This window comes from Cheilinus undulatus, linkage group 14 (assembly GCF_018320785.1).
Source record: "Cheilinus undulatus linkage group 14, ASM1832078v1, whole genome shotgun sequence".
In the NCBI taxonomy this organism is placed as follows: domain Eukaryota; kingdom Metazoa; phylum Chordata; class Actinopteri; order Labriformes; family Labridae; genus Cheilinus; species Cheilinus undulatus.
The window spans coordinates 18051360-18066862 of NC_054878.1; the positions used below are offsets into that span (position 1 = coordinate 18051360).

General features: G+C 39.4%; 1 protein-coding gene across 1 annotated transcript; it reads right to left on the reverse strand.

Moving 5' to 3' along the window:
* Positions 1 to 593: 593 nt before the first annotated feature.
* On the reverse strand, positions 594 to 11254 carry LOC121521137 (solute carrier family 23 member 1-like). The gene is made up of 12 exons (XM_041804891.1): positions 11207 to 11254; positions 10644 to 10790; positions 10256 to 10413; positions 9076 to 9235; positions 8771 to 8952; positions 8520 to 8640; positions 7315 to 7471; positions 5167 to 5420; positions 4888 to 5052; positions 2584 to 2692; positions 977 to 1072; positions 594 to 850 (listed from the first exon to the last, which is right to left on the reverse strand). The coding sequence occupies exons 1-12, from the start codon at positions 11252 to 11254 to the stop codon at positions 594 to 596; spliced, it is 1854 nt and encodes a 617-aa protein (XP_041660825.1).
* Positions 11255 to 15503: the final 4249 nt, after the last annotated feature.

The window sequence follows — 15503 nt, forward strand, 5'->3', positions numbered from 1 at the left end:
GAGGATCTCGTCTAATGAGTGTTGACAGATATTGTGAGCAAAAGTTCACCAGCAGGTATTTTTATTACTCTCAGATAGTGAAAAAAAGATTTACACAAGAATAAATCCACTGTTGGGAGTTCTTTTACAAGTCTATTTCAAAAAATGTTGGGATGTGTTGTAAAATGTAAACTAGAACTACCACATGGTGGTATATGCACACAAGCACAGAGGTAGGTCATCCCCTTCTTCTCTCTTCCTGCTTTCCCCCACCCCCTACCATCCTTCTAGCCCTTTTAAACCACAGTACAGCTTCGGCAAATGGCTGTCAGCATGTGTCAAAATCTCTGTTAAAGGGAGGGTTTTCCTCGCCACTGTAACAGAACTAAATACTGCAGTGCTGAGCTCATGGTGGTGTCCCTTTGGAGGCTCCATTCATTATAGACATTATCATATTAATCAAAAACAAAAACACACAGCATGTCAAAGATGGTTGAAGGACCTGAAACTATTATTCTGACTCTCTTGATTTAAAAAAAAACAGCAGCCTGACCCAAAAGAGGAAAGAGGGTACATACCAGTCTTACTTTACCACACCAACTCTAGTTCAGATATTAAAAAGCAAATTCCTCAGTGACCCCTGTGCCATTTTGCTGAGGCTCACTTTGGGACATCTGATTGTCTTCAGACTTGTTCTGAGTCCTTTTGCCCTTCCATGGACAGAACGGGATGTATTGAACCCAAGACTGAGATGAAAGGCAGGATGTTATACCAAAGGGGAGGTCGTATACATCCTCAGCATCTGAGGTGTTGCCCAAGTCCTCCACGTGAAATTCATCCAAAGCTAAGAGACCACGCTCACGTTTGGTACCTAAGGCAGCAGTGTTAAAAAAGACTATTAGAAGAAAGTAAATGCTAAGTTTCTTTTTTATGAACAAACAAATCAATAAACAGGAAAGCTGTGATGATTCATGGACTGTCTCCCTCTTCGGCTTACCTGGAATTGTGTTGTCTAGGAAGAAGCCAAGAAACCCTCCAACAAACATATGAGTGGACAATAATATGTGGATCACCTGGTCCAACTCATTAATACCTGAATAGAGAAGCAAGGGCAACAGAAAGACAAACTATTTAGACCAACTATATGGACAAAAGTATTCAGCCACCTTCCAATTACACCGACGGGGACTGTAATGACATATTCTAATACATGTACTTAAATAAGGAGTTGCTGCTATAACAGCTTCCACACTTCTTGGCAGGCTTTCCACAATATTTTGAAGTTTTTCTGCATGCTAGAGCATTTATGAGGTCAGACACTGATGTTGGATGAGAAGGCCTGGCTCACAATCTCCATTCCAGGTCATCCCAAAGGTGGGGTAGGGTTAAGGTTAGGGTTTGTCAAGTTCTTCCAAACCAACCTCATCAAACCATGCCTTTATAGTCCTTGATTTGCGCGCTGGGGCACAGTCATATTTAAAAAGAAAAAGGCCTCCCCCAAACTGTTGCCACAAAGTTGGAAACACAGTGCAGTCAGGCAGGTAACAGGTTTCCACTGCTCCACAGTCCAGTGTCCGTGTGCTTTACACCACTCCACCCACACTGGACTTGGTGATGTGAGGCTTTGCATGCAGCTGCTCTGCCATGGAAACCCATTCATGAAGCTCCTGTTGCAAATATTTTTTGCTTACAGTAATGCCAGTGGAACTCTTCAAATATGGAATCAGCAGAGTTTTGGCAACTTTTCGTGTGCAATAGCAGTCATTGAGCCCACTGTGATTTTATATGGTCCTCTGCTTCATGGCTGAGTTGCTGTTGTTCCTAAATGCTTCCACTTTCTAGTAACATCACTTACAGTTGACTGTGGACCAAGGTTATTATAGTTAGCCAAAACAAACTAAATAACTAAAACTAAAATGTAAAAATCATTTAGTTAACTGAAACTAAATAAAAACTAAGCTTTACAAACAATCGAAAACTAAACTAACTGTGTTGTGTGCTTGCAGAACAAACTAAAATGAAATAGAATTAGGATCAAAATCTCCTTAGTTTTAGTCTTTAACACTAGCATACTGACTGAGATGAACACCCAAGCCTGGGGAGAGTAAAACTGCCTGATTTGATTGGAGACAATTTTACACAATGGTAATTTTAGGTCTTGAGTTGTATACAAACATCAAAATTGAATAATTACAGTGAAAAGTGAAGAGCCCTTTTGTGTCTTGTCCCTGGCAGCTATTCCACATTGCTGTCAAAACTAAAACTAATAGAAACTAAACTAAAATGACACATTTTTGCAAAATAAAAACTAGACACAGCAGTAAAAACTAATCAAAACTAAACTGAAATTTAGGATAAAAGGTAAAAACTAAATAAAAGTTAAAACTAAAGAACATTCCAAAACTACTATAACCTTGCTTAGGACCCAGTGTATATCAAAAATCTTTACAAATGGAGACTGCATGGTCAGTTTCTAACACCTGAATTCAATAATTACCAGGGGGAGACCAAATACTCTTGTCCATACAGTGTATCCTAAAACTAGTAAACATAGCTTCAAATCCAGTTAAAAGACAGACTGAAGAGTAATATAGGTCAACAAACCTGTTTTAAAGAAGTCAGGATTCTTCATTATCCAGTTTGGAAGAACAAGTGCAGTGAAGATGGAAAACCCAAAAATAAATATGTTCCTGGAGGAGTTCATGTCTGTGGACTGAAACATGAATCATGTCAGCAAAATCTGGATTGTTACTCTAGAGCAGTGGTTCTTAAGTGGTCCAGCCTCAGGACCCACCAGTCTGTCTTATGACAGATCACGCCCCAAGTTTCCAAAGAATTTTCAACAACACATGTTTAGTTAATTGAATATGTTGCAGTTTGGAGCATGATTGGACCAAAACACCTGAAATAAAAAAAGAAAAGGGACAAAACGTACAAATTTTATATCCGCTTTCCCCATCATTATGTGTCAATTTTTGCCAATTTTCTGGAGGACTTGTGAAATTACTTCATTGTCATACTCATTTTTATTGCAAGAAGAGGAAATAAATAAGTTGGAATATTAATCAAACATTTAAATTTACCAAATTTCACAGTAAAACGGATAAAATTAAAGGTATGGATGAATGTCCAATACGGACTTCAGGACTTTTGCCATCATATTTTTTTCAGATGCCTAGTCACAACCCACTGAAAACTGCTCCGTGACCCACCTTTGGGTCCCAACCCACCAGTTGAGAACCACTGCTCTAGAGTCCAGTTCAGATCAAGGATTCAACTAGAACATCTTAAAAAGTTGCAGGGAATAGTTTCAGCTGTGTGAATTGAACCGTTGCAGCTCAGATTAGGCTTGTTACCTCCGCCAAGGAAGTTATGTGATTGGGTGGGTTTGTTTGTTTATTTGTTTGTTTGTTTGTTTGTTAGCAACATAACTCAAAAAGTCATGGACGGATTTTCATGAAATTTTCCAAGAGGGTCTGGCTGCAGCCCTCGAGCAAAACTCTACGCTGGGGCGTTCGGTTGGAGACCTCTACGCTGGGGCGAAACCTCTACGCTGAGGCGAAACCTCTTCGTTGGGGCGTGACGTCATTGCCCAAGCCTACGCTAAGGCGTGCAGCGTGTTAGCTGTTGTTAGCATGACCTAGCTGTTGTTAGCATGACTACAACGTTGTGTTTATGACACATTAGCATAGCCCCGTACGCTGGGGCAAAGCCCCAGCGTATGGGTCTGTGCTATTAAACCCCAACTGGTTCAGCTTATTCAAAGTTTTGGAGTTTATAGAGTTTGAAAGACACACGCCCAGTTGAGGAGATGAGTCGGAGCATAACAGAGAAAAGGACAGTGAATTATAGCGAGAAAAGTCACAATGCTGGGAGGAATAGAGGAATATTCACTCTCTGCCATGACTTCCACATGTAGCGAAGCCAATGCTTTGCCTCACCGTGTCTCCACCCCACTGGGGAGGGAGTAATCGGCGATTTAGATTTTGGGAGTGATCCGGATCACCGTCTGGATCCAGGAATATTTTTAAAGGATTCTTCACTATTGGGAGATATGGCTCATGGCGGAGGTCTGCGCTCTCTGAGTGCTTTTCTAGTTGACAATGTTGCATGTGTTTCACTTTGTCAGGTTGGCAACAGCTGGTTTTAAAATGCAATGTATGAGTTTCTATAGCCAGTCAGCACCTGGTAGCCCAGAGAGGAAGTCAGCTGGTCTCAGTAGTTAGTGGTTGCTTTGTCTTTTTAAAAACAAAACAAAACAAAACAAAACAAAAAAAAACAACTGCTAGAACTGGGAGAATTTGACAAAAAAAGTGGTATCTCCAGCACCAAGCTAACATCATAAATTGGTATATAGGCATCATGTGCACTGCCGGAATAACCATAGTGCTACTATTGCCCTAACTCATATCATACTCTATAAGCTGCAGCAATAGACAGGCATAAAAAGTAGAAGTGGAACCTAAAGTACAGAGTCATTGCTATGAAAACTCCCAGTAGCAGCAGTGTGAACTGACAGGTTGCAGAGCAGCCTGTTGCAAGTGGTTGCATGTTTGAACTCATTTTGCCATGAATATTTGTTCTGAACTGGGCTTTAGATTAATGTGCAAGAAAAATAACTCAAAACATTGGAGACAGAACACTGAAATCCCCTGTAAAGAACTACATCCAAAAAGCACATATTTTTCTGTCAAAGGGAAGGTGCTTGAACATTTGATAATGCTGCCTGCTCAGCCATGCATTGTTCTTTTAAAAAGCCAAAATCACTTTCAATCCAGGGAAAACAAGTTGCCATTAAGAGAACCAAGAACTAGCCAGCTTCAGCAAATTGATTCATGTAGACATCACCATAAATGTGGCAGTAATTTGCATCTTAATATGTTAATCTTTGTGAAGTTGCCCCCTTACCTGTAGATTAGAGATTCCTGCTGCAGAGATGACTCCAAACATAATCAGGAACATGCCCCCAATAACAGGGGTGGGGATGGTTGTGAAGATGGCTCCAATTTTACCCAGCATCCCCATCAAAACCATAAAAACTCCACTCAGACAAATGACCATCCTGCTACCAACCTGAGACAAACACTTCAGAATCAGAAAGCTTTCGCAGATTTGCATAACCTCTTCTCTAAATAATGCAACATGATTGTCAAACAATTAAAAGTCGAATTATAGTAATAGTCCCACCTTGGTGATACCCAGGGCAGCCACATTCTCACTGAAGGAAGTGGTACCATTGCCTGTCCCGAATGCCCCCGCCAACAAACAGCCGAACCCTTCAATGCCGATGGCCCGGTTGATGGCATGCTTGGGTGGAGGAGGGGCGCCTGATAGCTTGGCACATGCATAGTAGTTGCCCACAGATTCTGCCGTGGAGCATATTATACCAGCCATAAGGCCCATCACACCTGCAAGGCTCACAGTGGGAAGGCCCCACTGACCTAGGTGAGAAGTCAAAATGACGGTTACTAGTATCTGACCCCACAACAAAACAACTACACATTTCCCCCAGGTCATCAGCTACATTTGTAGCCTACTTCTTCCTTGTCAGACTTTCAAAAACATGTTTAAATGTTTATACTTATAACGTGTGAGAACCATCTCTATCACATATACTGCAGCCAACCACAAGGCTAATGAGATATTTTGTCTACATATTTCTGCAGCTGTCATGTTTTCTATCACTGAGTTTAACAGTAGTATACTGTGTTGTGATTGGTGACAAACTAATGCAGAAAAAAGTCTTTAGTTTTGATTGTCAGGCAAGAAAATTTGCAGTCTCAAAGAGCAGGAAGCAGAATGTTGATGCAAAAAAATTGCAGCTTTAGTCAAGAAAAGACTGATAAGTACATTATGTGTTATCCTGCCGGCTGATATTATAGTTGTATGACTTTTATAAAAGTTGAAGGTTTTTATTCGGCCAAAAAAGGAAGGAACAAACTAAAATGAATAACGCCCCCAGGTAACTCCAAACATTCACCCTGATGTCTTTAAATCATTTCTGTGTAGCTCTTACTGTATGCTTCAGTCATTGTCTTGCTAGAGAATTAATATTCTCCCAAGCTGTTGTTCTCTTGCAGACTGAATAAGATTGTCCACCAAAATTATCTTACATTTTGCTGCATTCATTTTACCCTCTACCTTTACAAGCCTTCCAAGGCCCACTGCTGAGAAGCATCCCTAGATCATGATGCTGCCCCTACTGCTTCACAATGGGGGCAGTGTGTTTGCAGGGATGTGCAGTGTTTGGTGTCTGCCAAACATACACTCCCTCATTTTTTTTTGCTGTAGACTGAAAACATTTTGGTTTGACATAAAAAAGATGTATATAAGACAAGAAATCAATATTTCAGCTTTTATTTTATTTCCAGGTATTTACATCTGGATCTGATACACAACTTAGAAGATAGCACCTTTTGTTTGATGCCACCCATTTTCCATGTGTGCTCTCAGTTTCCGAACTGGGTTTTGCCTGTGCAGACTGCATTTATATAGTGGCAGCAGCACCCAAACTGATTGGAAGATCCTTCATCATGCTGTGAGATAATGACCAAAAACACACAGCCAAAACAACAGACTGGCCTGGAAAAGCATCACAAAACAAGGATGCAAAAGTTTTGTGATGTCAGTGGGTCACAGGCTTGATGCAGTTGTTACAAGCAAAAGATCTGCAACTAAATATTAAGTCTTATTTAGTTTAATCTCTTTTAAGTCTATATATTCCAATACTTTTGCTCACCTAAAAATTTGTTGTTCCATTACAAATAATGTTTTCTTCTAAGTTAGTGCTTTCTTCCAACCTGAAAAAAGGTGAAATGTTGATCTCCTGTCTCATTTTCATCTTTTGATGTCGAACTCAAACATATTCAGTCTACAGCAAAAATAAAGGAGTTGGGCTCACTGTTTCAGTACTTTTGGAGGGGAGTGTAGTGTCTTGTCTGATGGCCAAAAAGCACAGTTTTGGTCTCATCATACCTAAGAACTGTATACTTGACCATGGAGTCTCCCACATTGCTTTTGGTTAACTCTAGTCGAGATCTGATCAGAGTTTTCCTCAACGGTGGTTTTCTCTTTGCCTCTCTCTCATAAAGCTTTGACTGGTGAATAACCCGTGCAACAATTGTTGTATGCAGTGTCCCTCCAATCTCTAACAGTCACTCAGTTTGTAAGGACAGCAATGTTAACTGGTGATCCTCTGGCTCCAGACCACAAGCCAACAGAGTGAACTATATCGCTTCAAAACCCGCTGCTGCCCCCAAAATGAGCTATTGCCACCAAATGATCTTCACTACAGCAAACAGTGAAGGTGTGTAGATTTTACATTCATGAACTTACCAGGATAAGGAGCTGTGAACCAGGAAGCCTCGTTCACCACATTCCCCTTCACATCAGTACGGGCCAGGTGGCCATATTGGGCTGGATCAGACGGTAGGACATCATAGATGGTAAGGAGGTAGCAGACCAACCACGACACCAAAATGCCCAGGAGAATCTAGTAAATATCTGATATTATTACAATGGTCAACAGCCATAAAATACAAAACATTTTCAAAAGATACAGCATTTAACCACTGGTATCACAGAATATCTGAGTATATATTAGCTGGGTATGTCAATGTGTTTTTTTACATGAAGTGATAAAAAAACAGCAGCTGCAGAAGGAGAACATTTAATGTTAACATTCAACCACCCTCAAGCTAGCATCACCTTTAATCGTTTTAAAAGAGATGTCAGAAGGAGTAATTTCTCAGGTTTGCAAGCTAAGAGTTACACGAGCTATGAAAATGCTTGAATGCTAATGTTAGGTGTTGGGGCTTTGCTGTGTAAAATAGACTACAAATATGTACTTTTGATAAGTTTAACCACTGAAGGCTAATTTGTGACATCTTAAAGAGAAACTTGTAGGAGGATTTTTGAAATTGATTCTAACCCTCGTAAGATGATGGCTGGTGAAGAAAGGCACACATTTAGAGGCATAACATCTAATGTAAGCTGGCAGCTCTGCTCAGAAGTATGCTGTAGCTGTGACTCGTAGTCAAAGGAGCAGCTATAAATACTGTAACTCCCCATGTTATCAATGAACGCTGCTAGTTAAAGACTTATTATAGCCAATTACATGATAGAGACATTTTATGTCATAGAAATTCTTCACAGTTAAGTCCCCATTTGTTATTTTGTCAAAAGACTTTTATTATGAATCGACCTAGAGGGATTTGGGGGGTTTCAACATAGCAACTTAAACAACAGGGAGGCACTAAACTTCTACAACCATATAATAAAATGGAGTTCAGGACTGTATGAGACTGACGTGCAGTCCCTTTAGGACACACCATCAATCTCAGTCACTATCAATAGTTTTTAGTCCTAATATGGACTTTTAACTGAATATCCTAATACATACATTTTGTTGATAATATTCTTTCTATTCATTTTTACAGAAATTGATTCACCAGAATCTCAAACCTCAAGTTGCTCTTAAAGTCAGAATACAACCAAATCCTTAAATTACCATTAACTATCACAGTTGTAAAGAAACATACAGGCATCGACTGGAAGATGTAGAACTTAGAGATGTGCAGTTTCTTGGCTTTGCTGTATGCAGGAATGGGGATGGGTACACGGCAGAGGTACTGAGAAAACAGGATGATCAGTGCTGTTGTCCTGTATGTGTGAGAAAACCTGTCATTAGCATGATCGAGTGAAATAAGAGGCTTATATAGATGTAAAATACATGAAGCATGTCAGCATTGCCATCATTTGAGGCTATGGAAATCTGGGTCACGTTACGTACATAGCAGAGATGCCCCAGTGGCTGCCGAGCTTGCTTCCAGCTGAGTCGTACAGAGACAGTCCTATGAGAGAAATAGTGGGGGCGATGGTTAAAGGACCAATGAAGCGCATGAGGAGGCCGATGAGACCAGAGAAACCCACCAGGATCTGGAGGAGAGAGGCCACCATGATGGAGCCCTGAAGCTGTGGAGAGAGACACAACAAGAGAGGTTTGATGTTTAAACAAAATTTGAAGTTGTCACTGAGAGTGTAATAGGAAATGGCCACCATATGACCATGGCGAGTGTGGCTTTTATCAAGGCTCACTGTTCTCATGCGGCTCTGCCACTCTTCTATGAAGGCAGGAGAGGAGGTGTTAACCAGAGTGGCATTCTGGGTCCATGCAGGACACTTCCACTCAGGCATGGACAACATGGCTACTGCAGGTGTTAGCAAAGCAAATGTACCACCCTGGAGGATGGGAAGCCTACATGTGAGATATCAACACAACAACAGAATGAGATGAATCATTTCATGAAAGACTGGACAGAAAAAATGTTTAAAGTTAGTATTCAAATAAGTCAAGGTCAAAAATGTAGATATGTTTTTATATACACAAGGTGACAAATAGAACATTGTTTCATTACAAGCACATCAGTATTTGAACTTCAGAGTGAAAAAAGTATTTATCCCTGTACTGATTTCACATATTTTTTTTGCACATAAGTCACACTTAAATGTTTCAGATCATCAAAACAAATGTTAATATTAGACAAAGATAACCTAAAAATGCAATTTTTAGATTACGATTTAATTTATTAAAGGGAAAAAACAAACCAAACCCCTGTCAAATCTGGAGTAAAACTCCACATTTCATCAAAAGAACATCATGCCAACAGTCAAACATGGTGGTGAAAGTGTGGTCCACTACCTGGACCTGGACCACGACCACTTTTGCACTCTACTAGAAAATCCTTAAGGAGAATGTCCAGCCATCAGTTTGTGACCTCAAGCTCAAGTGCACTTGTGTTATGTAGCAGGACAATGGTCCCAAACACAACAGCAAGTCCACCTCTGAATGGCTCAAAAATAATTACTGTTTTTTTTTTGGAGTGGCCTTTTCCAAATCTGGACTTAAATCTGAGTGGGATGCTGTGGTATGACTTTAAACAGGGTGTTCATGCACAAAAACATTCCTCCACAGTAATGTGAAAGACTTATTGTCAGTTATTGCAAACACTTGCTTGCAGTTGTTACCACAAAGGGCGGGACAATCATTTATGAGATTTAAGGGGCAGTTACCTTTTCACATAAGTAGGTGTGGATTGTTTTTTTTCCCTAATAAATGAGATCATCATTAACAACAGCATTTTGAATATTGCTTATAATATGACCACTTTTTAGTGTTTAATTTCTTACTTGTGTGTATTTAACTCAACTACTGCTTTTGTCAAGCTGTCCTTGCAGGCTGTTGAGTGATGTACTGAACAAGCAGTATCAATCTGACCTGACACCAAAGGTGACCTGCAGCAGGGTGCACAGACCAGACACGAAGAAAATGGTGTTAATGAGGCGACTCTGTGTCAGGCTGTCGTGTTGCAGACACAATCCCTCTGACAGAATGAGAGGGACAGAGAGGATCCCACCAAAAGCTATCAGGTAATGCTGTATTGGAGAACAGTATTGAAGAGGGTGATTAACCAATGACATGCCAACCAAATGTATTTAACAAAGTTCTCGTTTTCTCTCTTTACTGCTTCAATATCAAAAGAGATAGCAAAGCTGTTCCAACTGACAAATTTTATTGCTACGATTAAGTTTTTAATTATTCGTCAATCAACAGCAATAAAGACATTTAAAAGACTAAACAACACAGGTAGGAGGAGCACACCCACCTGAATGGCCAGAAGAATACAGAGGTGCCAGGGGGGAACATCAGTAACACAATAGGTGGGTTTATTTCTGTTTTCCTCTTCTGCACTGCTGCTGCCATATGTTTTTCCCTCCTTTTGTCTGGGCTGATCATTGACTTCTTCCCCAATCTGAAACGCCATAAAATCGTGAATGCAAAGGTAGATATCATAAAAGACCGATAGAAATATCTGTTGTTGTGTTTAAGTGTCATTGGAATGGGGAAAGTAATGAACTAAGTAGATAGGAAAATAACACACTTATGAATCTACAAAAAGTAGCAATGCACTCTGTGAAAAGACCATGTGATCCTTAAGGGAACTTTAGCCCAAATTATACTCATTAATCAAACTTTGATTCAATTTTCCTCTTCATGTCCAAAACCTTACACATTATGTAAAGAATAATCAGAAATTGGTGCAATGCACGCCTTACTGTTTAAGACAGACACACAATCCAAACCATTGCTCATAATCATAACATTTCAGATCATAAACTTAAAATATCATTCAATAATTATTTGACAAGAATAAATCACCATACTTACATCAAATGCAAGATTATCAATTTCAACAGCTCTTTTCCTTGAAGCCATAGTAGCTCAAGTTCAGACTAAAAATAATGAAAATAAAACTTTTTGTGACTTTAGCTGCTGGATCTGTTGAACAACAGGTGTGTTCAGAGTCAAGACCACTGAAGAAAAACACGTGAACTAGGAGATAAGTGAAGGAGGAGGAGGTTTTGTAAAAGTTATAAAGTCTTAGAAGTATAGGGACAACGCCGTGACATAACCTACCTTATTCACTGTCATCATATGGACAGAATGTTTTCTCAGTACAGTTATAGTCACTTTTGACCTGGTTACATATGCATGTCAATTATTACTCACTACTTTTGCAGTATGGAATTCCCCTCTGGCAAAACCCCAGAGCAGCTGTTGCCACATTTACCACTTGTTATTGCCATAGAAAGAGGATTTGTGTGTATTTTTATTTCTTAATTTGAACTAGATTGTTGAGGCTTTTGAGGTTGCTAACTCTGAAAGGCTCCAACAGTGCTGGGTTGACTGGAGCAGCTAAATAGGAAGCCATACGTTCCATCACCTTAGCCACAGAAAAAGCCACAAGGTGGCTTTAGATTAAGAGGGGAGATCCATAGCTTGGTGCTGCAATGAAAGCCAGGACTTGATCTGCCCCAGCTGGGTCACCTAGCCTGGGAGGTCTGATGCTGAAGGGCATCCATGGCTCAGTAGGTAGAGTCAGTCTTTTCTAGACCAGAGAGACCAATACCCAGCTCCTGTAGTCACATGTCAGCATGTCCTTAAGCAAGACAATTAACCCCAGATGGCTCCCAGTGTTGCTCCCACAGTGGTGTGTGAATGTGTATGGATAAACAGACCTGCCCACAGAACTGGCTAGGACTCTGAAAAACCCACTGAATGGGCTCTCCCAGTTGGGATTTATTGATGATATATGCATGTGTGTTGGATAAGTAGCGTTGGGGCTCAAGTTCTGGCTCATGGTTACTTCATTTTGGATTGAAAAGTGTGCCAAGCTATAATATTTTCAACCTATTTATTCATACCACTGTTTAACTCATTTTCATTACTGTTTTGCCCGTTTTTCAAAAATTTTTCCACTTTAAAAACATTTTTTTCCTTTTTAACACATTTTTTTAACACTGTTTGCCCATTATCACCACTTTTGACAGGTTATTTTACGTTTTCGCCACTTTTGAACTATGTGTGCCACTTTTAGCCAATTTCCAGAATGTACAACCCCCCTTTTTTAAACCATTTTCACATTTTTTTTTACCCATTTCTGCCTTTCTTAACCTATAATGGCCACTTTTAGCCCACTTTGCTTTTTTTTAACATTTCTGCCACTCTTAATCCACTTTTACCCCTTTTTTTTTGTAAATTTTTGCCATTGATAACCCATTTTAACCGCTTTCCACATTTTTTATACCCTTTTTGCTTTTCTTAACCCATATTTGCAGCTCTTATCCCATTTTAGAATCTCAAAAAAAATTCCCCTCTTTAACCACTTTTCACCTCTTGTTGGCAACAATGTTTGCCACTTCTAACACATTTTTGCCAGTTTTTGCCTTTATTGTGAGATGATTTGTTTGTATCCCTTAGTTATTTCAGTTTCTTCTACTTTATGTTCTGATATTCTGACTTTGGTGCACATTATGACTTAGCTACGAAGTCTGGCATGACTTTCCAAATAGCTTAGTTCAATGTGCCCATCCACAATATAGTCACATTACCACACAAAGGTAACTCTGTTTTAGCAAACAGGTTTATGTTTTGAAAAAGGCTATATTTGTACTACTGCAAACAAACGGCATTACTTTTTTGTTTCTTTAATAAGAGTGGTTATTATTCAGGTTAATTATGAAATCTGGTTATTGCTTTACAGTGGACCATGTGAGTGCTTCTGATCTGAACTGTATTTTCTTCTGTTGTTAACAGGTAGGCTGACCATGAACATAATTCTTGTATCATAATGAAAGAGTTAAATAGTAATAGTGAAGCTTATTAAAGGTTTCAGCCTGTATTTACAGTGTGTAGAGACCTTAAAGATAACTACTGTATGAGCATAGCTTGGCTTTACCAGAAACTAGCATTCCTGCTTGCCAAAGTCCAATCCAGTCTTTTGTGGCACCAGCTATGAAGTTAGTTGAATGAATAAACTCAGTTTTGCTCACTAACTCACTATCTTGTCTTGGAAATGTCACTTAAGTTAATTACCCAGAGCACACTCAAAGGAAAGGGTTTGGCTTTTCAAAATAAGAGCTTACTCATTGTAATATTTGTATGCTTTTTATTGCTCTGTAAACTGATAAAAACAGAAGATTGTTCAAATTATTGAGCTTTTATTGAAAACACTTATGTCAAATGTTTACTTCATATAATTATTTCTGAGTGATTTAAAAGTCTTCAAAAGACAAGTTCAAAGGATTACCCGTATTAAAAATGGTTAAATATTTTAAGTGTTTTCAGAGTAATTTAAAATGGTTCATGAGCTGAGCATGTTAACAAGTAAGTAACAAACTTTAAAGCTGAGTTTTCTCTTATTTTAATTATTTAAGGAGATGTTTTTTTTTCCGTAGTTCATTATTTTAAAGAGCAGAGGGGAAAATCTTTAACAGGCATACATATATTCATTTGCACTTGTTGTATTTTTGTTCAAATTTGTCAGGGAAACTTGTGTCATTGTCATGTTATTGTGGATTTTCATTGCTGGTTATTGAGTAAGTATGCAAAGTAATGAATGTGCATATGCAAACCTGTAAGGTAGAGGGACTAATCAGTATGTGGTGAGAGAGTTCAAGTATGCATGAAGCAGAGAGGGCTTCTGATCTGAACATTTTTTCCTTCTGTTGTTAACAGAAGCTTGCACCAGAGTGAGCTTGGCATCATCCTTGGACTTGTCACATTTAAACCCTAAATGATCCCAGGAACATCATTAAGGATGCATCCAATCATAAAGTATGTTGTATTTTTATTTTTTCTGAGATATATTTTTGGGCTTTTTATGCCTTATTGACAGAGGAGGACAATTAGATAGAGTCACAAGCAGGGAAGAGAGAGTGGAGAAGAGACATGGTGGTAAGGAGGCCGCCTTGGTACATGGGGCTTAATCTAACTACCAGGCCATCTGTGCCTGTGAGATTTACCTGACGCCAATCCAGTATAAATAAGAGGAAAATTTATGACATACACTCACTGGCCACTTTATTAGGTACACCTGCTCAATTGCTTGTTAACACAGATAGCTGATTGGCCAATCACATGGGAGCAACTCAGTGCATTTAGGCATGGGCTGGTCTGAGTAATTCAGAAACTGCTGATCTGCTGGGATTTTCACGCACAACCATAGGGTTTACAGAGAATGGGTGGAAAAAGGGAAGTTGTGTGGATGAACATGTCTTGTTGACGTGAGAGGTCAGAGGAGAAAGGGCAGACTGGTTCAAGATCAAGTTGTAACCTCTGGTCCTGAAAAATGGAGCCAATGCGGAAGTTAAAAAAAATTGCAATACAGTGAGTGTCCACTTGAGGCTAGCTGCAGAAACACCAGAAGTCAAGTACACAACACGTTAAAAAAGTCACGTGTCTCATTAGCTAATATCTTCACGAGCACACACTGTGCAGGGGATGAATATTTTTTGCACCACAATCATTACGAATGTATTTAGGAACGTCTCATTTGATTGAGAGATAGCTTGACAGGTAGACACTAGCTATCTGTCACCCAGAAGGCTGGTTTTAGCGCTAGCTGATAGGAAGTTGAGCTCAGTGGGCGGGCTCATGTCTGTCATTAGGTTGATCCAATGTTTGGTTGAGACAGCAATTTCAATATGGAAGCTGCCATGGATTGGCTTCAAAAGCTAATCGAGCCCACCTAATGTAATAAAACGGCTGATGTCACACAGACTTTGTCTAATTCTTTTACAGTATATGTCTGAGATATTACGAAGACAACATTAACTCAAATAACCACTCATTAAAACCAAGGTATGCAGAACACCATCTGTGAACGCCCAACATGTCAAACCTTGAAGCAGATGGACTACGGCAGCAGACGACCACATCTGTCAGCTAAGAACAGGAAGCTGAATCTATGATTCACACAGGCAGGATGGATCAGGATGAATCTTTGAGTTGTAAAGAGAAAATAACAAACAAGCTGTAGGAATGAACAAGTGCAAACTTCATCCTACTCCTTTTTGAACGCTGACTTTTAGTTTAGTGTTAAAATTGGCAGTTAGTATTGTTGTGGTTCTGGTTCAATTTCTGGATTGTAAATAGCTTTTCCAAGTTGTCTTTTACACATATT